General features: G+C 47.0%; 1 protein-coding gene and 2 pseudogenes across 1 annotated transcript in view; 2 read left to right on the top strand and 1 right to left on the bottom strand.

The window, feature by feature from the left end:
• The window catches only part of KLHL6 (kelch like family member 6), a 66,265-nt gene that overhangs the window by 33,630 nt on the left and 7,922 nt on the right, over positions 1-24,713 (bottom strand). Inside the window, exon 2 of the mRNA XM_075555610.1 lies at positions 7,296-7,461. Coding sequence (XP_075411725.1) covers positions 7,296-7,461 — 166 coding nt within the window. The remainder of the gene's footprint in view (positions 1-7,295; positions 7,462-24,713) is intronic.
• On the top strand, positions 217-834 carry LOC142454576 (ubiquitin-conjugating enzyme E2 variant 2 pseudogene; annotated as a pseudogene).
• Positions 21,991-24,000, top strand: LOC142454577 (T-complex protein 1 subunit zeta pseudogene; annotated as a pseudogene).

Genomic DNA, 24,713 nt, shown 5'->3' on the forward strand with positions numbered 1-24,713 from the left:
CTGCCAGTTCTGAGTCCTTGGGCTAGTAGTTATCTGCTTCTTCTCACACTAGGGAATGTGAGCCTTAAGCCCAATCAGAACAAGTGAATTCGAGGCAAAGCCTAGTCTATTTAGTGGGATTTCCACATCAGGTCCTTCTGCTGCTGTGGCTCATGAAGGATGTTAAGCGCCTTGAGAGAACAGAGCCCAGGTGGCTGTGTCGGGCTGCAGGAGAAGATGGCGGTCTCCATGGGAGTTGAAGTTCCTCATAATTTTCACTTGTTGGAAGAACTTGAAGAGGGACAAAAAGGAATAGGCAAGTGGGGAGGGAGGGGGGAAATGAGGAGCTGATACCAAGGGCTCAAGTAGAAAGCAAATGTTTTGAGAATGATGATGGCAACAAATGTACAAATGTGCTTGACACAATGGATGGATGTATGGATTGTGATAAGAGTTGTCGAGCACCCAAGAAAATTTTTTTTTTTAAAGGAGTAGGCGATGGTACAGTTAGCTGGGGCCTTGAAGATGAAGATATGACACTTCCCAGGTGGACAGGCATGATTATTGGGCCCCCAAGGACAAATGATAAAAATAGAATATGTAGCCTGAAAGTGGACCTAAATATCCAGAAGCACCTCCAACAGTTAGATTTGTAACAAAAATTAATATGAATGGAGTCAATCATTCCAGTGGAATAGATGCACATGGCGCACCAGTATTAGCAAAGTGGTGCCATTCCTGTAGCATGAAACGTGTACTTTAAGAGCTAAGACAACTTGTGACGTCCAAAGAAAATATGGAACTTCCATAGCCCCAGAAGGACAGACGTACTACATTAATATTAGTCGATCTTAAACTTGTACTAAATCAACAACCTTCTGCTCATGTGAAGGTCTGGATTAAGTATCACAATGCAAACTACCCACATTTGAAGCCAGAGAACTCCAGCTGGTCAACACAACCTGGACATTGGTGAGAATATCCTTAATATATGTGCACCCGTTATGTTTGCAAGCCACTGGAGGAAAAATGCACCACTTCTCCTTTATCAAAGTACTGTCACTTATGCATAAACCTGGAGTGCTGAGAACCATGCAGGTGTACAAATTGAAAGCTTGCTGGAGAAGCGTCAGGTGGCTGTGGAAGGATGTGTGTTTCTGAAAACCAGTCTCCAGGAGGTTGAGCCCATCATGGGCCTGCTTTAGCCACCTTGCTTTGTGAACCAGCTGCAGGGAAAACAGCTTCCCGTAGGAGGTACAATGAATATTGGGGCCCTGGTGTTACATTTTGAAGCATGTGGATGCTGAGTACTATTAGTTTCAAAAATGTGTTCAGGATTGTTTTGATACCTGTATTTATAAATTTTTTAAAAGTGGGAAGGGGGTAGTTGATGAGTTTCTGTGTGTTACATGTAACAGACGTGCTACATATTTGTTTACAGTCTTCATTTCACAAACCAGGCATGTAAGTTTAAGTGACACCAACACAAAGAGAAACCAGTTTATGGATATGTGATTTCGAGATGATGGTATTGGAAAATGTTAACAAACTATGAAAAGTGTCCCGGAAAAAAAAAGAAGAAAGAAAGAAAGAACCGAGTCCAACGTCCCAGTAGTCTATACAGCCTTGAAAACCTGATAGAGCAGTGCTACTCGGCCCTAAGAGCCATTATGAGTCAGAACCTGCTCACTAGAACAAACAACAATAAGATATTTTTTCCATCCTTCGAAATGCTTGTTCAATTTACTCAAATAATTTTATTTTTTTAATTTAGAACATTTTCTTCATTCTTGTATCCATTATTATGAGCTCCCCATATACACCCAACCTCCCTTGCCATAACCCTAAAAAACTACTAATCTAGTTACTGTCTCTATAGGTTTACCAATGCTGGAATTCTTTTAAAGTAAATCATACCCAAATCAAAACAAACAACAGCAGCAAAATTTAAAAAAATCCTCAACCCAAAAGAGAGCAGAAAATAAAAAACAGAACAAGTTAAAATGTGTCCACATGGTAAATGTGACATTGTAACCTAACGCTATCTGTCCCATGTACTCCGTCTGAGAACAAGGGCAGCCGCATTCCTGGTCAGTGATCCGAGGGAATTCAATGAGGCTGAATCCATGTGGGGCCCCTGCGATCGATTTTGGCCTTTCGCTGTTGTCCATAGAATAATATGCACTTTTAATACTAACAGGAGTCCTGGTGGCACATGGTGAACACATTGGGCTGCTAACCACAAGGTCAACAGTTCAAAACCACCGGCAGTTCCTCAGGAAGAAGGGATAGGGCTTTCTGCTCTCATAAAGAATTACAGTCTCAGAACTGATCACCTTTGTCCTGGAGGGTCACTCTGAGTCAGAATCGACTCAGTGACAGTGAGTTTTATTTCATAGTAAGTTAGTAAAAGTCATGATCCTTTATTTAGACAAGAAAGGTACCATATATACTCGTGTATAAGCCAAGTTTTGCAGCACATTTTTAATGTAGTTTCTGTGGTAACATTATGTATCGGGGCTGATATTCAGGTCGGCTTATACTCAAGTATGTACGGTAAAGATTTAAAGATGAAAGAAGACATGATATCTAAGAACAGAAGATCCAACAAAGAAAAAAGATCGAAGGAACCCCTAGGGTGTCAGCCAAGGGAAGTCTAGGCTCATGACGATGCAGCAGGCCTGGCAAGCAGCTCCCTCCGACTGGAGCGGAAGCCCAGGGGAAAAGACAGCACCTACAACCCACACAGCCAGAGGGAGTCACGTTCACAGATCATTCCTATGAAGCCGCTAAGAGACGTGAAGTCCCCGCACCCAAAGACTGGCCTGGCGGGGCGGTGGGGGACAGAGAATGGTACTGTTTTTAAGGACTTTCAGCAATAGTTGACTTTTTGAGGTATTTGTATGAAATATTTCTTGAACATTCTTAATTATTTCTTGCGCATGTACATTTAGCACAATTTTAATCCTATTTTCAAAGTGACTCCCAGAAAGAGGTTTTCACCAGCAATGGATGGAAGTTCCTATGTTACCTCAATCTTGCCCACACCAACTAGCATAGGATACGTCCTCGTAGCCAATATGATGCACAAAGTACTATTTTACCACCCACTTGCTTAGGATTATGAATGAGATTTGGCATTTTAAAATATACATATGATCCATTTGAGCTTCCCTCCTCTTTTATAAATTACCTGTTCAGGTTCTTAAGTTCATTTATTTCTATTAGTTCATTTATCTCATCCATATAAAATAGAAGTAAAAGGGTGTTAATAATCACATCACTTTTAGATGATAGCCACGCAAACAGATGAGAATTACCTAAACTTTCAGCTGTAGGTATTAATTTGATAAAGTACTGTCCTGTTCAATTCCATTCAGCTATTAGTGTTGCTAACCGTGTTCAATTCCATTCAGCTACTAGTGTTGCTAACTGTGTAGACTTAGACAAGTCAGGGGTCCTCTGGGGGCCCCAGGACACGAGATGAGCAGCGATGGCTGGAGGGTGAATGGAGCGGTCCTACTAAGGTTCTAGGCCATTTCAGGAGGGAGTAGGGGGTGAGAGTGTTGTCTTTTATGAGAGGACTCGGAAAAAGTGTGAAGACCTGAGCTAGGTGGAGCCCCCCGGGGCCAGGGGAAGGATTTTTTCCTGAAGTTAGATTTCTGCAGCCCTCCCTTCACATGAGGGATCATTTTCCTGCCAGTCAGCGAGGCTGAGGGGGAGGGGGAGGAGCAGAAAGAAAGGGTCTGGGGGTGGTACCTGACTTGGTGACATCACCAGGTAAGCTTAACCAGCCTTGCCCCAAGTAGCTTGCTCTGTGTCGAAGGGATCAGGTATCAGACATCAAAGATCCAAAACAAAAAATTATAATGCTCGGAATGAGAGTGAGGTCAGAGTGGAGATCCAAAGCCCATCTGTAGACAATTGGACATCCTCTCACAGAAGGGCCACAAGGAAGAGACAAGCCAGTCAGGGTGCAGTATAGCACTGACGAAACACACAACTTTCCTCTAGTTCTTTAATGCTTCCTCCCCCGCCCCCCCAACTATCATGACCCCAATTCTACCTTACAAATCTGGCTAGATCAGAGCATATACACCAGTACAGGGAATCCAGGACAGATAAACCCCTCAGGACCAATAATGAGAGTAGTGACTCCAGGAAGGTAAGGGTAAACTTGGGGGGAGAAAGGGAAACAGATCACAATGACCAACATATAATCCCCCCTCCCCAGGGGGACGAACAACAGAAAAGTGGGTGAAGGGAGACAGTGGTTGGTGTAAGACAGGGAAAAAATTAAAAATTATCAAGGGACCATGAGGGAGGAAGGGGGAGGGGGAAATGAGTTGATACCAAGGGCTCAAGTAGAAAGAAAATGTTTTGAAAATGATGATGGCAACAAATGTACAAATGTGCTTGACAGAATGGATGGATGAATGGATTGTGATAAGAGCTGTATGATTTTTAATTTGGTTGGCTTTCCTTCCTTCCTCCACTTCCGCTTCTTAGCTCCTCCTCCTCCATCTTTCCCAGACTCCAACCTCAATGAGCTAGTCTTGGAACCTGGCTCCCTCATTCTCCACTTCTGCTCCCCTGTACTGCTGACCCAACCAGATGCCTCCTGGCAAATTCCCAAACCAGAGGCAAGACCTGATAAGTCGTGCCCGGTCCCTGGGAATGATCTGACTTGTCCGCAGACTCTGTTTATCTTACGTCTCAGCCGCTTCGGTGAGTCAACCTCTACCTGAATCCAGTAGAGTGAAGTTCAACGGTATCATCTTAGATCTTGGCCGAGACATTGTCTGGGGTCATTGTGACAAAGTGGGTGCTGCCGACAAAGTCTGTGGGTCTAACTCTTATAACCCTAATGTCATTCTGAGCACCACATTGAAGCAAACATAACCAGACAGAGCGAATAAACGCCATCTTAAAATAAAACTCAATTCGGGGCCCCAACTTCTCAATGCTCCTCTTTATGTCTGGCCACCCAGGGCCAAACACCCACAGCTCCCTTCTCTCTCTCTGCTCCTAGACATGACTTCCCAGGAGACTGCAGGGTGGGCAGTAAGCCTGGAGATCGGCTCAGAGCCCAGGGTGCACAGCAGAGTCTGTCATGTATCCTCTCTGCTTCTTATTTCCCCACCTGTAAAATGGGGGGAAGCAAGCATCTCCATGCTGTGCTAAGGATTAGCAGCACCACGGATAAAGCGCTGACTGCAGCCAGGGGCTTCCTGGCAGTTGCTGATGGCCAGCGAGTCCACACTGGTTGCAGTGGCCCTGAGTGGAACCCTTGCCTCTGGGAGGGGATCTTGGCTGCAATCTTTTTTTTTTTTCCTTTAAATACTTTTATTGGAGCTCTTACAGCTCTTATCACAATCCATACATTCATCCAGTGTGTCAAGCACATTTGCACATATGCCGCCATCATCATTTTCAAACCATTCTCTTCCCACTTGAGCCCCTGAAATCAGCTCCCCATTTCTTCCCCTCCCTCCCCCCACTGGCCTCCCTTACGAACCCTTGATAAGTTATAGATTATTATTTTCATCTTATATCATCCCCCATCGCCCCTCACCCACCTTTCCATTGTTTGTCCCCCTGAAAGGGGGTTCTAGTTGATCCTTGTGATCCATTCCCCCTTTCTCCTCCCACCCTCCCCTAATCCTCCTGGGATCTCTGCTCTCCTTGTTGGCCCTGAGGGATTTATCTGTCCTGGATTCCCTGTGTCGTGGGCTCTAATCTGTTACGGTGTGCATACTCTGGTCTAATCTGATTTGTAAGGTAGAATTGAGGTCATGATAGTGGGGTGAAGGAAGCACCAAAGAACTAGAGAAAAGTTGTGTGTTTCATCGGTGCTATACTGCACCTTGACTGGCTCATCTCTTCCTGTGACCCCTCTGTGAGGGGATGTCCAATTGTCTATCTTGGCTGCAATCTTGATGAAAGCAGATTGCCAGGCCTTTTGTTCTGCGACATCTCTAGGTGGGTTGGAACGTCCACCCTTCAGGGTCTCTGGTTAGCAGCCAGTGACAAACCACTGTGCCTCCGAGGCGCTGACCCAAACCAAGATCAAACTCACTGCTGTGGAGGCAAGTCTGACTCATCGGGACAGGACAGCCCGGAATAGCGCTGCCCCCTTGGACATCCATGGTTGGAAATCTTTTCTCTATTTTAAAAGATGTTTCTATGGTTGGAAATCATGGTTGAAAATCTTTTTATTTTTAAAAAGATGTTTCTGGTAGTTTCTTTTCTTTTTTTTACTACATATGATACACATTTATTCAATACGTGAAGAACCTGATTTTGAAGTAGTTACAAGTTGGGCTCCTAACCTCAAGGTCAGCAGTTCGAAATCACCAGCTGTTCTGGGGGGTGGGGGTGGGGGGAAAAATGATGAGACTCTCGGCTCCTGTGAAGAGTTAGTCAGGCTGTAAATCTTTACAGAAGCAGAAAGCCTCATCTTTCTCCCACACAGTGGCTGTTAGATTTCTAACTGCTGACCTTTCAGGTAACAACCCAGCCTGAAACTCAACTATGCCGTGGGCTATCCTAGGGTTTGATCAACAACAACAAACGCACTGCCATTGAGTCGGTGCCGACTCAGGCTCTGATTCTAAAAACCAAACTCGCTGCTATGGCGTCAATGCTGACTCATAGGAGCCCTCTGGTGGTGTGGCGGTTGTTCGTTGGGCTGATGAAAAGAAATGAAAGGTCAGCAGTTCAAAACCACCAGCCACGCCTCGGGAGAAAGATGAGGCTGACTGCTCCCGTAAAGGTGTGCATTCTTGAAAACCTGAAGAGACAGTGCTACTCTGACCCAAAGGGCCTCGATGAGGCTCCGATGAAACCAAACGCACTGCCTTTGGGTCGATGTCGTCTCAGGGTGGCCCTATGGGACAGGGTAGAGCTACGCCTGTGAGTTTCCAAGACTGTAACTCTTTGGGGGAGAGTAGAAAGCCTCCTCTTTCTCCTGTGGAGCAGCTGGTGGTTTCGAATCGCTGACTTTGTGATTAGCAACCCAACATGTAACCCTGACACCACCAGGGATCCTTGAGGCTCGGACTACCTTTCTGCGGATCATAGTCATCGCTTCGGAGTCAAGAACCATGCCGAGGCTCTCGGGACTAAGCTCTCTATGAAAGACTCAGTGTCCCATCTCACTCCCTCTCAGGAACCGCCCCAATGCCCACCTCCTGAGTTTCAGGTGAGCCCAGGCCCAGGTAAGTGTGTGCCAAGCCCCAGCTGCAGGCCTGGGAGCCAGCCCAGGCAGGTTTCTGGGGAAGCCCAGCATTCAGAGGCTCCGTGTGTTCACCTACCTGGAAGAGGTTAGCAGCTTCCAGGACCCGCTGGACGTTCTGCTTGGTGATCAGCGCCTTGCTGGTGTACGTGTAGTCCAAGAGGGTGTGCATGATCTCAGCGTCGACCCCTTTGATAATGATCCTCTTCTCGTACTTTTCCTTTAAATCGTTGCAGAACATGGCCCTGGAAGAGAGATGTGGGAATGTCAATCCCACCAGGACCCTCAGTGCCCCAGGCCTAAAGCAGCCCCTGCAGACCCCTCAGGTCCCTAGGCGCAGTGAGGATCCCAGGACCAGCCGTGGGTCTGTTGCTTTCCGTCTGCAGCTCCCAGCACACACCCAGCTCCCAACTGGGTCAGCACTCAACTGCTCGGCCAGGAGCGACTGTGGTCCCCACGGCCATTCACAGATCATCAGAGGGGATGCTGGGCGCCGCGGGGACCCCTGGTGGGATGGAGAGCAGACACCAGCTGCTGTGGAGTGAATGCCAACTCACAGAACTATGCTCTGTAGAGTTTTCAATGGCTGCGTTTGTGGCGGGGCAGATCACCAGGCCCTTCTTCCGAGGCACCTCTGAGTGATCTCAAAAGGCCAGCCTTTCAGTTCGCAGCTGAGTGGATTAACTGTTTGCACTACACAGGAACTCTTGATGGGGTCTACAACTATTTGGGGGGACTCAAGACTTATGTTCAAAGTGCTGGAGATCTTGTAAGGGGGTGGGGTAAGAGTGGGGGTGGGTGGGTGGGTGTTAGGGGCCTCCTAAGCCCTGGTGAGGTAGTGATCTATTAGGCAAAGGTGAGTGGTTCCAGCCCACCGGTCCATCCTCAAGAGAAAGACGAGGCTGTCTGTTCCCATAAAGGTTTACAGCCTGGGAGACCTGAAAGGGCAGTTCTGCTCTGTTCCATGGGGTTCCTACTATAGGTTGGATGGACTTGATGACAGTGGGATCTTTTTTGATTGTGTGTTCTGGTTTTGGTTTTGTTTTTATTTTGCTCTGGGGTTTTTTGCCTCATTCAGTCTCAGTTCCCAGCCTGAAACAGGTCTAGGACTGAGCGCTCAGTTCGTACTCCAACTCTCTTTGACCTTGAGCCTCGACCTACATGCTGGCCTGGCCTGGCAGCGTGGACCACAGGTGGCTCCCAGGGCTCCCCAGAGACTGGATTCTTCCTCTCCCTGAGTTCCCAGCTGCAGCTGGAAACTCTGAATCTGACACCCCAAAGACACACTCCCCAAGGCCTTGACTCTGCCTTCCCTTGGGACACTGTCTCTGCTCTGCTCCCCGGGACTGGGGTTTGGAGCACTGAGCCTCTGTCTTGGAAGCAGAGAAATAAGATAAGGATTTAAATATTCATCACTACCTCTCTCCGTGCCTAGGGGTTCACAATCTAGCAGGGACACAAGCACAAAGTACAGTCTCAAAGAATCGTAAGGGGCTAGGGACGGCTGTTCGTGGAGAAGGGAAGTTTTGATAGGCGAAGATTGAGAACAGGACTCTCAATTACGTCCTGAGCGCAGACGTAGGAATGGGCAAGAGCATGGGGAGGTGGAGAGCAGAGAGAATCTGTGGTGCAGAGGAGCCCGGGGGAGACCAGTCTGGGAAGATCACCGCAGGGCACTGGACAGAGGCACGCTAGGGAGCCCCTGAAAGGTTATGGGTGGAGACAGGACTCAACAAGAACATTTTCAGAGAGTATGTTCTCATTGGGAGAAAGATGGGGCTTTCTACTCCTGTAAAGAGCTACCGTCTCAGAAACTCACAGGGGCAGTTCTACCCTGTCCTAGAGGGTCACTCTGAGTCAGCACCGACCCGATGGCTGTGAGTTTGGTGGTTAGTTCAATGTTCTCACTTGAGTTTGCTGATGTCATTGGAGTCAAGCATGAACTCACTGATCTCAAAAGAGGTGGGAGCAACAGTGTCAGAGCCCTAACCCCCCCTACACCCCAATATACTGAGGCCACATCCAAACTGCTGGGGAATTGCCCCAACCAGTTGTCATTGGCCCTTGTGGGCTACAGAAATATGAACAGGTGCCCGAGAGAGCCATTTGTCCCCAGCCAGGGCATGGCTACAGGAAGTTCACAAGGTGGATCCCTGATGACAGAACAGAATGCCCATCTCAACACGGAGGGCATTCTAGCCCTATGTCCTGCTCCTCCCCTCTCCTACACCAGCTGATTGGGCCTGTCTATCCACAGTCAGCTTTTCCCCATTCCCAATATGCAAAACAAAGGCAACCACTTGTGGGCCAAGCCATCAAAAGCAGCATTTAACACGTAATTGGAATGGTCCATGAAACCAGGACCCCAAACCTCCAAGCCAAGTAGCCAAGCCCGTCAGTTTTTTGGCTGGACATAAGTACCGTCAGCAGCTACTTTTTGTCACTTATTATTTAAATAGAGCCATGGCACGCGCTGGTGGACTCAAGGTTTGCAGGTGGGCACCTGACTGTCAGCCATTACAATAACCAGCTGTGCAATACTCCCCTTAATCACTGCAAGTTTTCCATCACCGTGAAGCCCACCTTTCCCCATCTCTCCTGCCCTTGGCCACCACCGATAAACTATGGTCTCTATGCTTGTGTCTAGTCTTATATTTTTATACAAGTGAGGTCACACGATAGCTGTTGTTCTGTGATTGACTGATATCAATCTGCAAGCTCCATCCGTGCTGCAGCAGGTCTCAGATTTTGTTTCTTCTACTGGCTGAGCAGCATTCCATTGGACTGCCCTTCTCTGTGGACATGTGGGTGGTTTGCACTGGGGGGTGGGGAGCTATTGTGAAGAGCGCTGCAATGAACATTGGTTGGAGCCTCTGCTTGCAAGACGTTTGCGTCTATCCCTAACGACACACGTTTCGTCCTGCCTCCTACTGTATTTCATAGTGCCTGAATCTTAAAAGCACGCAAGGTTTAAAAGCATCCAAGGCATGACGGCTGAAATAAGGGAACGTCTGAAGGATGAACAATTGCCTCTTTTACCATGAGCCTACAAGAACTGGATGGGGCCTGGCTACCATTACTAAACATTTGCATCAATAATTTTATAGAAGAAGCCTGATCAAAAAAGGGGACATAGAGAACAGAAATTCAAATTTCATAGACTTTAGATTTCTTAAAGTTATGTGTGTTAGTCTGGGTGGACCAGAGAAACAAATTCATAGACATGCATATGTGTATAAGAAAGAGCTTTATATACTAGAGCAATTGAATATTGAGAAAACATCCCAGCCCAGTCCAGATCAAGTCCATAGTCTGATGTTAGCCCATATGTCTGATATCAATCTATACAGTCCTCTTCAGACTAACAAAACATGTGAAATTATGCCAAATGCAGGAAGATCACAGGCCAGAGGATAGGAAGTGATGTGGATCCAGTGGTGTTGTAGGCATCTCAGCGCTCACAGGGGTCTCCATGTGGTTCCTTCAGCGCTGAAACTCTGACTGCCTCAGGGTAGCTTCATGTAGTTTCTCCAGTTCCCAGGGCATGGGGTCTATCAGCCTAGTGCCATGTGTCTTGTGAGTAGAGTGTCTCTCAGGGACTGAGCAGAGAGAGTGTGTCTCCTGCCTCCAAGGAGGAAATACAGGAGTTCCCAGAATCTTCAGGGGAAGGTGATGCCCACACAGAGGTCTCATTGGCTATATCTGGATTGACAGGCTAGACTCCACCCCTACACTCTTAATCCTCTCAAGTCCCGAATTGACACCAGATTATGTAACGACCACATTATGGAGGGTAAACAAACCCTGAAACTACTTCGCTGAAATCATCTTTAACTTAAAACCAAAATATCCCCTGAGGTCATCTTAAGACCAAACAATAGTTTAGCTTAACTAATAAAAAAAGCTCTACCTTGTGCATCATGCTTTTTAAAGAACTGTCCATATATAACCAAATTCACAACAGTAACTCAAAGGATTAGATAGTAATCTAAGGGGGCAGTGATTTTATGTTACTGGCAGAGGAAAAGGAAGATGGGGTTGTTTGCATAACTCGAAGAATGTAGTCAATGTCACTAAATGTTGCATGTAGAGACGGGGCGGGGCGGGGGGGGGGGGGACAAACAAGAATGATCACCTGAGTCCTCTTAAAACCGATCAATCATTTAGTTTGCCTAGTAAGGACCATCTGCCTGGAGCCTTTGAAGAATGCCCTGCATGGGCTCAAAGGAGCCTTGGTGGTGCCATGGTGAGATAGTTGAGGTTTACTGTGCCAACCTGGCCGATAAACACATGTGGGGTTAATTGAAGGGCAGAGGGATAAATGGGCCAGGGAACCTCACCTTTGGAGTTCTCAGGTCTCTTGCTTTGTGATGGTCAGACCAGGGTGCAGCTGCCTTAGCCAGTTCTCTGTTTTAGCTGGCAAGGCTCATTTCCTGCAAGAGATCCCTGAGGAGAAGCCACATGGACCTACCCCGATGCAGCCCTGGGTGCTGGAGCAGCCGTGTGGAGACCCCTGCCAGCGCTGACATGCTTACACATTCACTGATTCAGCTTTCCTCCTGCAATCGGTATAATTGGGTGTGTTTTGTGAGATTGAGGACTTTGTGGATTGGTGTCGGACTCATGAGCTAATGTTGGGCAGCACTGGGTTGGGATCTTAATGTACACTTAACCTTTAGATAAAACTCTCTTATATACATATGGGTTTCTGTGGATTTGTTTCCCTAGTGTATCCAGACTAGCACACGTGGGTTAAACGCTGGGTTTCAAACAGTAAGGTCCGCTGTTCAAATCCACCAGTCAACCCACAGGAGGAAGACGAGGCTGTCTGCTTCTGGGCAGATTCACAGTCTCAAAAGCCTCAGCAGTAGTTCTGTTCTCTTTCTGGGGGTTCCCTGGTCAGAATCGATGAGATGGCAGCGCGTTCTGTTTGGGGTTTATATAAGTTCAAAGTAGCAGCCCTCATGGCCTACAGCAATTGATTTAATCAGTTTAATCACTGATACTTACATACATGCAGAAATTATTGAATCGGTGTATGTTTTACTAGATCTATCCTCAACAACAAAACCACAACAACAACCAAACTCACTGCCATCGAGTCAATGCTAACTCACGGTGATCCTATAGGACAGAGTGAAACTGCCTCAGTAACTCTTTACAACAGAAGAAAGCCCCGTCTTTCTCTCACGGAGCGGCTGGTGGTCTCAAACTGCTGACCTGACAGTTAGCACCCCAGAGCTTAGCCACTATGCTACTAGGGTTCCCTCAGCAACAACAAAATGAAAAATTTTAAAGAAAACATCTAAAGAGAAATCCACTTGAGTTGCTGGACTTTTTAGCTAATGAAATCTTTTCCCCTGTCCTCTCTCCTGTGTCTGTTTCTCCCCTGGCATTTTAATGGACCATAATCCTCCCACAGTTCTCTTCTTGCCCTCAGCTGGCCTGTTCCTCCTCCCAAGAATATGTCAACATGAATTTGACATATGAGCAAATATGAATTTCAGGGCCTCTAAAATATCAACTTAGAGCCAAAGGAGCAGAGATATCACTGAGCAAGTGTCCAACCAATTTATAAGCCACTTTCTGCAGTGGCCAAGCCCCTGGGCCAACAGCACAGAGCTGTCTGCACAGCATGTGCCTTGACCGGTGGACCGAATGGATCTGTTCATCTTACTCCATACATACAAATGCACATTTCTAATGTCAAGAGAATAAATAACAATGAGTGCCAAGGCCAAATGAGTCAAAGCACAGCATGCACATAGCTCTGGAGAATCATATTGTCCAGCAAGCTCCTGCCTTGGAAGTCTGGTCCACTGATGTTTATGTTGAGCCCCCCCATCTGAGGTCTTACATGACAAAAACAAGGTGAATGGTCTTGCCTCGATTTGCTTTTGATTTTGCACATCTTCCACCCACCTGTCAGAGATGAGACCTAGCTTCCTTCACAAAACACAGCTTCCCTTATAAGCCTCTCCACCAAGTCTGCTCAGACTCTCACTTCCCACACTGGGCTGGGAGGAAGGTCAGCATTTGTGCGGACTGCCCACTGCCATAGTCTGCCCAGGCTGGAGACCCTGAGGCTCTGTTCTTCAAGCATTTTCCATCCCAATCCCACCCACAAGATCCCATACTGGTTTCCTTAGGACAGCTACATCGCTATGCAGAAACTAAGGGTCAACCTCAGTTTAAAGATTTTTTTTTAAGCACACTAGAACTAAAGGCTACTCAGTCCCGAGTCATCCCATGATTGGTGGTGGATTGCACTTTTGTTACCCAAAAGCTTTTATTAGCTAATTTTTGGAGTAGATCACCAGGTCTTCCTTCTAGTCTTAATCTGGACGGTCCACCGGAATCCGTTCCGCATCAGAGGAACACACAGCCTCCATTGGCAGATGGGGGGTGGGGTGGCTACACAGGAAGTTCATTGCTAGGCATCAAACCCAGGACTCCCATGTGGAAGGTGAGGACTCTCAGTGGCTTGGCATGTACTGTACTGGTTGCTCTTCCATAATTTAATACAATATAATGTAATCACCTTGTACGATGTGATCAGCCAATCAATGGAAAGGGGAGTTTCCGTGGGAGTAGGCCCACCTCTAGTACATAAAGACTGAAAAGCTCATTCCCTCTTGGCCCTGCACTTTCCTCTGCTGGATTCCTGGTTTCTGGGACATTCACCCGCACAAGTCTCCAGCCCGACACCTGACCCTATGGATTTGGGATGTACCAACCCCATAGTTGCCATTTATTTCCTCGAAGTGCACCTCTCAATTCTTAGCTATACATCCAGCTCACTGGTTTTGCTCCTTTAAAGAACCCAGACTAAGACATGAACTGAGGCGATACTTAAGATTTGAGGATTTTTTCTAAAATTATGTTTTATTTCACCTCTGTTTATGTATGTCAGATTAAGGAGTAATGTTTTTGACCTACACTTCGATAGAGGTGCTATATAATAGTCAAGGTATGCTAGTATTATTTAATTCTTTATTTCAATTAATTATGTATCAAGCATTAAATTTTTTTTTCTATGTCACAGAGAGACACAGATGCAAACCACTAGCTCCACTGTGTTCTGGGTGATGGTGAGGGAGACTAAGCGATTTCTCCAAGGTGATGCAGTCCTCTTGACCGTTTGATCTCAGCCTTAAGGGTCAAGACCTTAAGGTCAGTGTTTGTTCCACTCTATCAAGCTGTTGGGGGCTTTGAACCCAACTATGTCCTGTAGGTTCATGACACCCTATGCTTTCCAAGCCATGTTTATCTCTTCACCTCATCCCCTGACCGGCCTCATTATTTCTGGTTGAATGTTTTGATCCTGACTGGCGCCCTAAGGCATTCTATGCCTTGACTACTGTCCAAGGAAGACTCAAGAAGTATTGATGCACTGAATTCTGAGGCTGGGGAAGAACATCGAAAGTACAGGCGACCATCAAAAGAACAAACAAGTCTGTCTTGGAAGAAGCACAGCCAGAAGGCTCATTTTGAAGTGAGGCTGGTGAGAGTTGGTCTCACGTACTTCGGATATGCTTTTAGGAGAGACCAGTCCCTGGAAAATACACACTGCTTGGTAAAGGAGCGGGGCAGCAGAAAAAGGGAGACCTCCGAGAAGATGGAGTGACACAGTGGCTGCAACAACGGGCTGACACATGACACCAATTGTGAGGATGGAGCAGGACGGGGCAGTGTTTCGCTCTGTCGTGCATAAAGTGGCTGCAAGTGAAAGCCCCTGGATAGCACCTAGCAACAGCGCTGCTGCCAGGGCCTGGGGACTCGGCTCCCAGACACGCATTGGTTCAGCTGCTTGCTTGACAGCATCATGCCTGTGCATGTATGTCTCTGGAGACTTGAGCTTCTGTGGTCCCTCCTCATTTTCAGCTCACGGTGTTGACACCCATGTGTGGTATGGGGTGAACGTGAATGGTCTCGTACAGGAAGTGTCCTAAGAGCCACATGTCTGCCCAGTGGAAGGAAGGTCTGTTTGCAGCTTGGAATGCAATGACAGGGCCATTCTTCCGCTGGAAGCGAATCCCCTCAAGGGTGAAATGGAGACAGTGTTATCGACTTGTTGATATTGCTGCACAGATTAAATAAAGTGAAAGGAATGCAGCCAAGTGCCAGGCCTGCATTAAGTACTCAGAAATGTTGGCCCTTCTTCAGTAAGATAATGTTCCAAACTGAAAAGATGTTTGCGACACGACAAAGATGCTATCACCACCTGATTGATAAAAACAAAACACTGAAAGCAACCTAAATGTGCACGATGAAAGACTGCTTTTCAGGTTAAATACCTCTTTAAAGTGGTAACCAATGAAATTAAAATATAGCAGTTATGGAAGCTACAGAATCCCACAGAAAAGAGATTTATAATGAAAAAATGGGGTGGGGTGGGGGACAAAGCATGGTGTGACATTATATGTAAGCTGTGTTACAGGTGTATGAAAATATGTACAAGGGAACCAAAAAAAGGTAGAAGTACAACCACCGAATGACATCTGTTCCCTTTATCAGTAAATTCCATAATCCCTAATCCCAAACCTTGCGGCCAAATGTGTTTTAGTGTCCAGAATCGTTTGGGGAACAGCAGATCTTGAACGTGACCTAACACCTCCAGCAAGACTTAGGACCCAAGTCCTTCATGAGCACATAAGTACTTCCAGAGAAAATGAATCAATAGTTACCCAAAGTGGAAAAGTGAAGACTGTAAGTAGGGCCCCCGTTCAGGTCTCCACCAAAGTCTGACACTGCTGTTAAATGAATATTTATTTGTTTGTTTGCTTGTTTATCACTGCTTTGGAGGGTTGGAATTGCCGAGAAGGGATCACAAACCTCTGTGGAAACAAAAGACACTGCTCTCATGTTGGTTCTGACTCAGAGACTCCCTGGGATAGGACAGAACTGCTGCCCACTGCTTCTAAGGCTAAAACTTCACAGAAGGGGACAGCCTCATCTTTTCTCCCACTGAATCACAGGCGGATTGGAACTGCTGACCTTGCGCTTAACAGCCCAATGCATAACCCACTGCGCCACTGGGACACCACTTCATAAAGCTCCAAACCAAAGTCACTGCCAGCGAGTCCATTCTGACTCATAAGGATCCCATAGAATGGGATAGAACTGCCCCTGTAGCTCTTTACGGGAGTAGAAAGCCTCATCTTTCTCCCAAGGTGCAGCTGGTGGTTTCAAACTGCTGACCTTGTGAGTAGCAGCCCAACATGTCACCCCTAGGCCACCAGGGCTCCATCGGAAAGTATTAAAATTGAAACAGGGGGTTGATCCAAAGATGGGAATAATGACAAAGAGAAACTATCAGCTTAAATTGCAAACACTCAATTTGTAGAAGGCTCTGGAGGACAGTGGGAGCCCAAAACCCATCTGCAGAGCATCTAGTCAGATGAAGCCACAGGCAAGGGTCTCAACAGCTTCACTGTCAGATAGAGATCATTGTAGTCTTGATTGTGCTGAATCGAACTTGACTCTCAATCTGTTGACCTCCTTCTTGGCCAAACCTGATTTTGCTCTAGGTGCAAGTATTTCTTGTTTGTCCATGACAAAAAACTTCTTCCCTGGCTTTAAAATATTGATGGGAGTCTTTTCTTTCTTACTCATTATTTGTATCTTTATATTATTTTATCCTTACTGCTTTATTTTGTTTTTTTATTGTTCTGTTGAGTTTTCCAGTTTGTGAAGCACAGGGGCGGATGCGTAGAGATAACAATTGACAGGAGGGTCTATAGGGGATGTAGGGATAAGGAGGTGTAGATATGGAGGGTGAGGGGACTTGGGGAACAAACAATGTATGAGGGCAAGGGGAGGGGCACTAGAACTGATTGTGATTATACAACTCATTTAAAAAGTGATTTAACCATGGGAAGAAAAAAAGAGAAAAGTTCTCAAATTGATTGTGGTAATGATTGTACAATTCTTCTTGAGATAATTGAACTATTGAGTTAGTTGTATGATATGTGGATTAGGTGCTACTAAAACTGTAAAAGATATCAAATAAAACTGAAGCAGAGGAGCCACGACTGGCAGTGCCACTCATCAGCCTCACCAGTACTCCGTGGGTACACGCCCTGTGACAGCAGCATGGCCCACTTGTGAAACTTGAAGTTCAGACCCAGAAGGCTGGAGCTCATGTTGCTTCCCATTGTGCTAATGTGATTGCCTGGACTTCCTGTTGTGGGCCTGCGAGCGCACATCCGCCTTGGAGAGAAGGGGGATCAGAGCTCTCACCCCACTTTCTGCCACCCAGTAATTGGTAACATGTGATAATGATTAATAATAAGTGTGTAAACTGTGACCCCAATACTCTCTTCCCATTCCTCACGCCTACAGTTCTACAGCCAGGGCACGTAGTGTGAACTCGTTGTATTATGAGTGCTACATTTACGCACTACCCAATTGGTTCTGCTATGAGAATATCGGGGTACCTGTGACCTGTGGCATATTATGAGCTATTTGGAAAACTTTATGACCCTCCACTCTTTTGCAATTTCAAATATATATTTCCCCCCTGACTTTGTCTTTCTACCCAAGACTCTCCAACAGACCTCGAAAGGAAATGGCCTTGTCTGTGACAGTAACATAGCCTCTGTGGGCAGCCACCAAGGTTACATTCTAAGTGAACTCATTCCCACCCTATCGGCTCTCTGGCAACACACACAAATTCTTCATCGTCTTCTTTTTTTTTTTTTAATAGTTTAAGAGTTGTATTATATCCAAACCCAGATTCAGCCTCTGTTGAGTGCTGGGTGTGGACCCACCCACAAATTCTTGAAACTGCTTTTCTGTGTTTGTGGTTGGGATTCTGGAGACCGTTTGTGACAGCGATCATGGGATCATCGGTGACCAAGCAGGTTTCTCCCTCCCGTGAAACGGTCGCATGGGGTCAGTTTCAATATCCTGTGGTTCTGCATCTGCTGGGTTTTAAAGGGACTGTGTCTTGGGGAAATTAGGGGTTGTCAGCAACAAGAGCAAGAAAGAAAGCTGTGTCCCTACAAAGATGCGCTGTCGATTCTAACACCATGCAGGAGTGGGCTGTGCACCGGGCTTCCGAAGCCACGCTCAGTGGTCTGAGCCCATCGGTGGCTGCTCAGGAGAAAGCTGAAGCTGTCTGCCCCCTTCTGTGAAGACTGAAAGTCTCAGAACCCAAAGGAAGAGTTCTACTCTGTCCTGGAGGGTTGGCCATGGGTTGGAAACAATCTGATGGCAGTGAGTTGGTGCGTCCTGGTGGCACCGTGGTTCAGCGCTCGGCTGCTAACCAAAAAAAAAAAGGGGGGGGAGGGGGGTCAGTTCGAACACAACACCCATTCTGCAGGAAAAAGATGTGGCAGTCTGCTTCCGCAGATCATAAAATAAAAATTTAAAAATCCAAGTGCATTGCCACCGACTCATGGGGACCCTGGTTTCTGAGTTTTTGTGAATCTTTAAGGGATCAGGATGACCTCATCTTTCTCCAGTGGAGTGGCTGCTGACGTTGAACCCTGGGCCTTTGGTTATCAATCCAACCCTTACCCAAGTCCTTGGAGATCCTTGGGGCAGTTCTGCCATAGGACGGCAATGAGTTGGCACTGATTGCCGGCAATGAGTTTGGTTTTTGGTAAGCCTGTTTTTACAGTAAGGAGCCCTGGTGGTGTAACGGGTGCCAATTCGTTGCTAACCACAAAGTCTGCAGTTCAAAACCACCAGCCACTCTGCAGGAGAAAGATGTGACTTTCTACTCCCATAGAGATCTAGCCTTGGAAACCTGCAGCGGCAGGTCTGCCCTATCCTGTAGGGTCACTATGAGTTGACATCCACTCCATGTCAGTGAGTTCCTTTTTTAGAAAAGGGTTGTGCTTTTGGTTTGGGTTTTGAGTATTTGTCATCTGGGGAAGAGTTCTTTGTTAAATGTTCACAATGCAGCATCAGTGTATAGAAGAAAACAAACAAATTGACTCGCTGGAGCTCTTAGGCAGAGTAGAATTGCTTCCTAGGGAACCAGCAGAGAGGTCTGAGGGCCCAGCCCCAATCCAAACTATGTGGACAGGTGCCCCTCCCCCCAGAAGAATTTATTTCAGAGGACAGCACTGAAGCTGCAGCTCAGGGAGAGGAACATGTCTGATCAGAGCACACAGGAGCAAATTAAGGGAGAGGAAGAGAGAGTGGAGCACATCTTGGCCCCCCAAGCCTTGATGACAATATTCCCGCTCAGAGCAGCCAATGCCCAGAGAGGACCCACTATGAGACACGACCTCCCTCACTGACCCATAACACTACAGGGGACAACACTAGAGATACAGTGTGGGAATTGTGCCCGATCTGACACTACCGCACTGAGGCAAAACACTAAGGGCGTGCAACAGAACAGCAAGGGGAGCAGAGCAAGGAAGTCCCAAGGGAATACCAAAAATAGACTTTGGGGCCAGGGCGTGGCACCCCATCAGACTCGACCAGAAAACACTCCTAAAGGTCAACAAACAGACCTTGAGCTACGTACAGCCTTTTTTTTTTTTTTTGGCCATTGGTTTTCTGTTCTTGTTGTTGTTTTGTTTTGCTGCCTTGTTTTGTGCATGTTATTATATCTGCAAGTCTATCTAGATAAGATAGGCTGGATAAACAATCTGGAGGAGAAAACAACAGGATGGTCCAGGGACAGGATGGTCCCAAGGGGACATGGGAGAGGGGGAGGTGGGGGAAAGGAAGTGGTGTTAACAAACCCAGGGACAAGGGAACAACAAGTGGTCCAAAACTGGTGACAAGAAGGGTGTAAGAGGTCTGGTAGGACGTGATCAAAGTTCATGTAAACGAGAGGAATTTTGAAACCCAAATGAAGGCTGAGCATGATAGTGAGACAAGAGGAAAGTAAAAGGAAATAGAGAAAACAACTAGGAGGCAAAGGGCATTTATAGAGGTCTAAATACAGGCATGTACATATGTAAATATATTTTATATGAGGACAGGGAAATAGACCTATGTGCATATATTTATAGGACTAGTATTAAGGTAGCAGATGGACATTGGGCCTCTACTCAAGTACTCCCTCAATGCAAGAATACTTTGTTCTATTAAACTAGCATTCCATGATGCTCACCTTCCCCACATGATCCTAAAGACAAAGCAGATGCATAAGCAAATGTGGTGTAGAAAGCTGATGGTGCCCGGCTATCAAAAGAGATAGTGTCTGGAGTCTTAAAGTCTTGAAGGTAAACAAGCGGCCATCTAGCTCAGAAGCAACAAAGCCCACATGGAAGAAGCACACCAGCCTGTGCGATCATGAGGTGTCTAAGGGATCAGGTTTCAGGCATCAAAGAACGAAAAATCAGATCATTGTGAATGAGGGGGAGTGCTGATTGGGGACCCATGACCCATCTGTAGGCAACTGGACATCCCCTTACAGAAGGGTCACGGGGAGGAGACAAGCCAGTCAGGGTGCAGTTAGCAATGATGAAACATACAACTGTCCTCTAGTTCCTAAATGCTTCCTCCCTCCCCTCCCCACTATTATGACCCCAATTCTACCTTATAAATCTGGCTAGACCAGAGGATGTACACTGGTACAGATAGGAACTGGAAGCAGGGAATCCAGGACAGATGATCCCTTCAGGACCAGTAGTGAGAGTGGCGATACCAGGAGGGTGGAGGGAGGGTGGGGTGGAAAGGGGGAACCGATTACAAGAATCTACATATAACCTCCTCCCTGGGGGATGGACAACAGAAAAGTGGGTGAAGGGAGACATCAGACAGTGTAATATATGACAAAATAATAATAATTTATAAATGATCAAGGGTTCATGAGGGAGGGGGAGCAGGGATGGAGGGGGAAAATTAGGAGCTGATACCAAGGGCTCAAGCAGAAAGCAAATGCTTTGAGAATGATGATGGCAACAGATGTACAAATGTGCTTCACACACTGGATGGATGTATGGATTATGGTAAGAGTTGTACGAATCCCCCCCCCCAATAAAATGACTTTTAAAAATTGGAAACCATATCAGGTCTAGCCTGCATCATAGTGGAGGGTGAGGCGGTGCGGGGGGGGAGGATATTGACAAAGTCAGATTTATGTGAGGCTGTAGATCTTTATGGAAGAAGATAGCCTCAACTTTCTCCTGAGGAGCAGCTGGTGGGATTGAGCTGCTGACTTTGGGGTTAGCAACCCAACACGTAACCACTGCACCACCAGGACTCTCCTAAACACACAAACCCACTAACATCAGGCAGATTCCAACTCAGAGTGACCCTGTAGAGCAGAGCAGAGCTACAGCCTAGGGCAGTGGTTCTCAACCTTCCTAATGCTGTGACCCTTTCATACAGTTTCTCATGTTGTATGACAACCCCCCCAACCATAAAATTATTTCCATTGCTACTTCATCGCTGTCATTTTGAGACTGTTATGAATCGGGCGACCCCTGTGAAAGGGTTGTTCAACCCCCAAAGGGGTTGCAACCCACAGGTTGAGAACCGCTGCTGCTGGGTTTCCAAGGTTGTAAATCTTTATGGGAGCAGAAAGCCTCCTCGCTTTCAGTAAGCGGCTAATGGATTCAAACTGCTGACCTCCACAGCTAGCAGTTGAGGTCATAAGCCACTGTGCCACGAAGTATATGTTAACCCAATCTCGTTTGAGATCCAGAAGGGAAGAGTAAGAAGGCAGGCAGGCAAACAGATGGGGAGACGTCATGGCATGAAGGGCCCCCCCGGACCCCAGGAACAGAGCTGGCAACACACCCAGCCTTTCTCCTAGAGCCGGAAGAGACAGGGAGTCTTTCCCTCCGGGCAACCCCTTGATGTTGGACTTGGAGCTGCCTAAACTGTGAGGCAATAAGGCACCAAGGGAAAAGACAGAAGACCGACCCTCCCGAGTTCCCAGAAACAACAAACGTGAGCTCAGTTACAGCAAAATCCCCCTGGTAAACCGCCCCAGGCACAGAAACCGAGAGCTTCCATGTGGTTTTCGTGCTTTGCTCTGACACGTCAACAGACATCCAAAGACCAACAAGCCGTGGGGTAAACCCTCTAAAATAAGAGGCAGCGACTAAAACACAGAGAAACACACAAGGAAACAAAAATGGCAAGGGGGCAGATAAGAAGCTTTTTGGTTACACGTTGGGTCGCTAATTGCCAGGTCAGCTTGAAACCCCCAGCCACTGTGAGGAAGAAAGATGGGGTTTTTTACTTCCATAAAGAGTTAGAGCCCCACCACCCCCACCCTGGGCCATGCTGAGTCAGCATAAGTTTCTGTACCCTGGTTTTCTCCTCTTCTGCCCCCACCGTGTTGGCTGTAAAGACCCTGGACCCTAAGGCAGAGGTGGCCGAGCTGAGGCAGTGCTGGTGGTCCACATCAGTGCAGCCCAGCCCGGGGACTGCAGGGCGTGCTGAGGACCCACCTGGACCCCAAGGGCCCCCTGAAGACGCTTGTTTCTTGTGCTGGAGACATCAAGCTGACCAAAGATGCCAACATGCTGCTTCATGAAGAGCAAATTCAACCCTCAACAAACGCCTTGATAGCAAACGTCGTCCCAGCGCAGGATGACATCGCAGGAGACGGCGCTGCTTCCCACGCCCTGATCCTCAGGGAGCTGCTGAAGCAGGCTGACTTCTGCCTTTCTGAAAGCCTGCATCCCCGCATAATAATGTAAGGCTCTGAAGCGGCCAAGGCAAAGGCTCTCCCATTTCTGGAACAAATCAAAGTCAGCAAGGAGATGGACAGACAGACACTGAGCCATGTGGCCAAGACCTGGCTGCCCATCCGTCCACGTGGAGCTTCTGACGTGCGAACAGAGGCTGAGGTGGACTCCATTCTGGCCAATCAGGAGCAAGATGAGCCCGCTGACCTTTCCATGGCTGAAGTCATGGAGAGAAGACATAAATCAGAGATCAGAGACTTAATTAGTTTTGGACCACAGGTCCCGCCGACATGTTGACAGGGGAAAAGAGAGGAGGACAGATACATCCCCATCTGTAATGTGTCCTTAGAATAGTAGAAACTAGACGTGAACTCCAGCTTATTTTTACAAGCGTGCAGAGGAGAGAAATGGTAAGAGCGTAAAGGAAATTCACTGAGACCGAGTGAAGGCAATAGCCACTCTGAAGAAGAAAGTGTGTGGTGATTCCAGGGAAGGGCTTGTCGTCATTCTCCAAAAGGGAATTGACTCCTTTCCTCAGGCGCCCTGGCACAGGAAGGCATCGCGGCCCTGCGCAGAGCCAAGCAGAGAAACATGGAGAGGCTGACGCTCGCCTGTGGCGGAGTGGTTCTGAATTCCTTAGGCGACCTGAATCCCAACTGTCTGGGACACGCAGGCCCTGTGTATGAGTGCACCTTGGGAGAAAAGAAGTTCATCTTCATTGAGAAGTGCAATAACCCGTGCCAGCCACAAAGGACTCAAGGAGCACATCCTCACTCAGATCAAGATGCCATCCGAGATGGCTTGAGGGCTGTCAGAAATGCCACTGATGGGGGCTGCGTGGTCCCAGGGGCTGGTGCAGTGGAAGTGGCCATGGCAGAGATGCTGATCAAACGTAAGCCCAGCATCAAGGGCAGGGCCCAGGTTCAAGTCCAAGCATTTGCTGACACGCTGCTCATTTTACCCAAAGTTCCGGTTTTGACCTTCAGGAACACTAATGAAAGCAGAATGTGGCCAACCTGTAGATGTGAACTTGAACACAGGTGAGCCAACAGTGGCCACTGAAGCAGGTGTATGGGGTAACAGCTGCTACTCTCCTGCACTGTAATAGCGACCAACATTCTCTTGGTGGACGAGATCTTGCAAGCTGGGGTGTCGTCTCTGAAAGGCTGAGTTGTTGAAGCCTGCCTCGTATTGTAGGAATTATGGAAGATTCTACAGAGTGATCCTAAGAACATAGCAATGGGATTGCTAGCCAGGCTGAAAATGATTCCCAAAGGGACTTTCGGTTCCCATGTTGCAAGAGGAGATCACAGTCACTTAAAGTCTGGAAGTTTGTAAATTATCATTACAGTGTTTTTAAGTGTGTACCCAAGCCCTTTACACCCGCAGGAAGGAGCAGGGGAGGGGGCTTCCTTTAGCTGCCCTTGGCCTACAGTAGATAGGCATACGCTATCCTCTGTGTTAAAAATACATACTTTCACAAATAAAAAGAGAATTAGGGTCTCAGAAACTCACAGGGCAGCTCTACCATCCTATAGGCCTGCTATGAGTCGGCGTTGACTCGTTGACAGTAAGTTTGTTTTGGGGGGTTTGTAAGTCTCAGAGAAATTCCTAAAAGCGTGGCCTACACTGAGCATGAAGAAGGATATTATTTTTTAAAGCTATCAAAAATAATAATAACAATATCTTAAATTTTTTATTAGATAGCAGAAAGTTGGACAACAGGGAGAAACAATAAAAGACGGGTTCCCTGTTTGCTAAGCTCACATCCTCTTAACAGTGATTCAGAAAAAGAAAGAATAAGAAAAAGGAAAAATATGGACTGACCAAGGGAGTAATAGGAGAAAACCTCTTTAAACAAAAGACTAAAAGGACTCACTGAA

The sequence above is a fragment of the Tenrec ecaudatus genome, chromosome 8, assembly GCF_050624435.1.
Source record: "Tenrec ecaudatus isolate mTenEca1 chromosome 8, mTenEca1.hap1, whole genome shotgun sequence".
Classification (NCBI taxonomy): domain Eukaryota; kingdom Metazoa; phylum Chordata; class Mammalia; order Afrosoricida; family Tenrecidae; genus Tenrec; species Tenrec ecaudatus.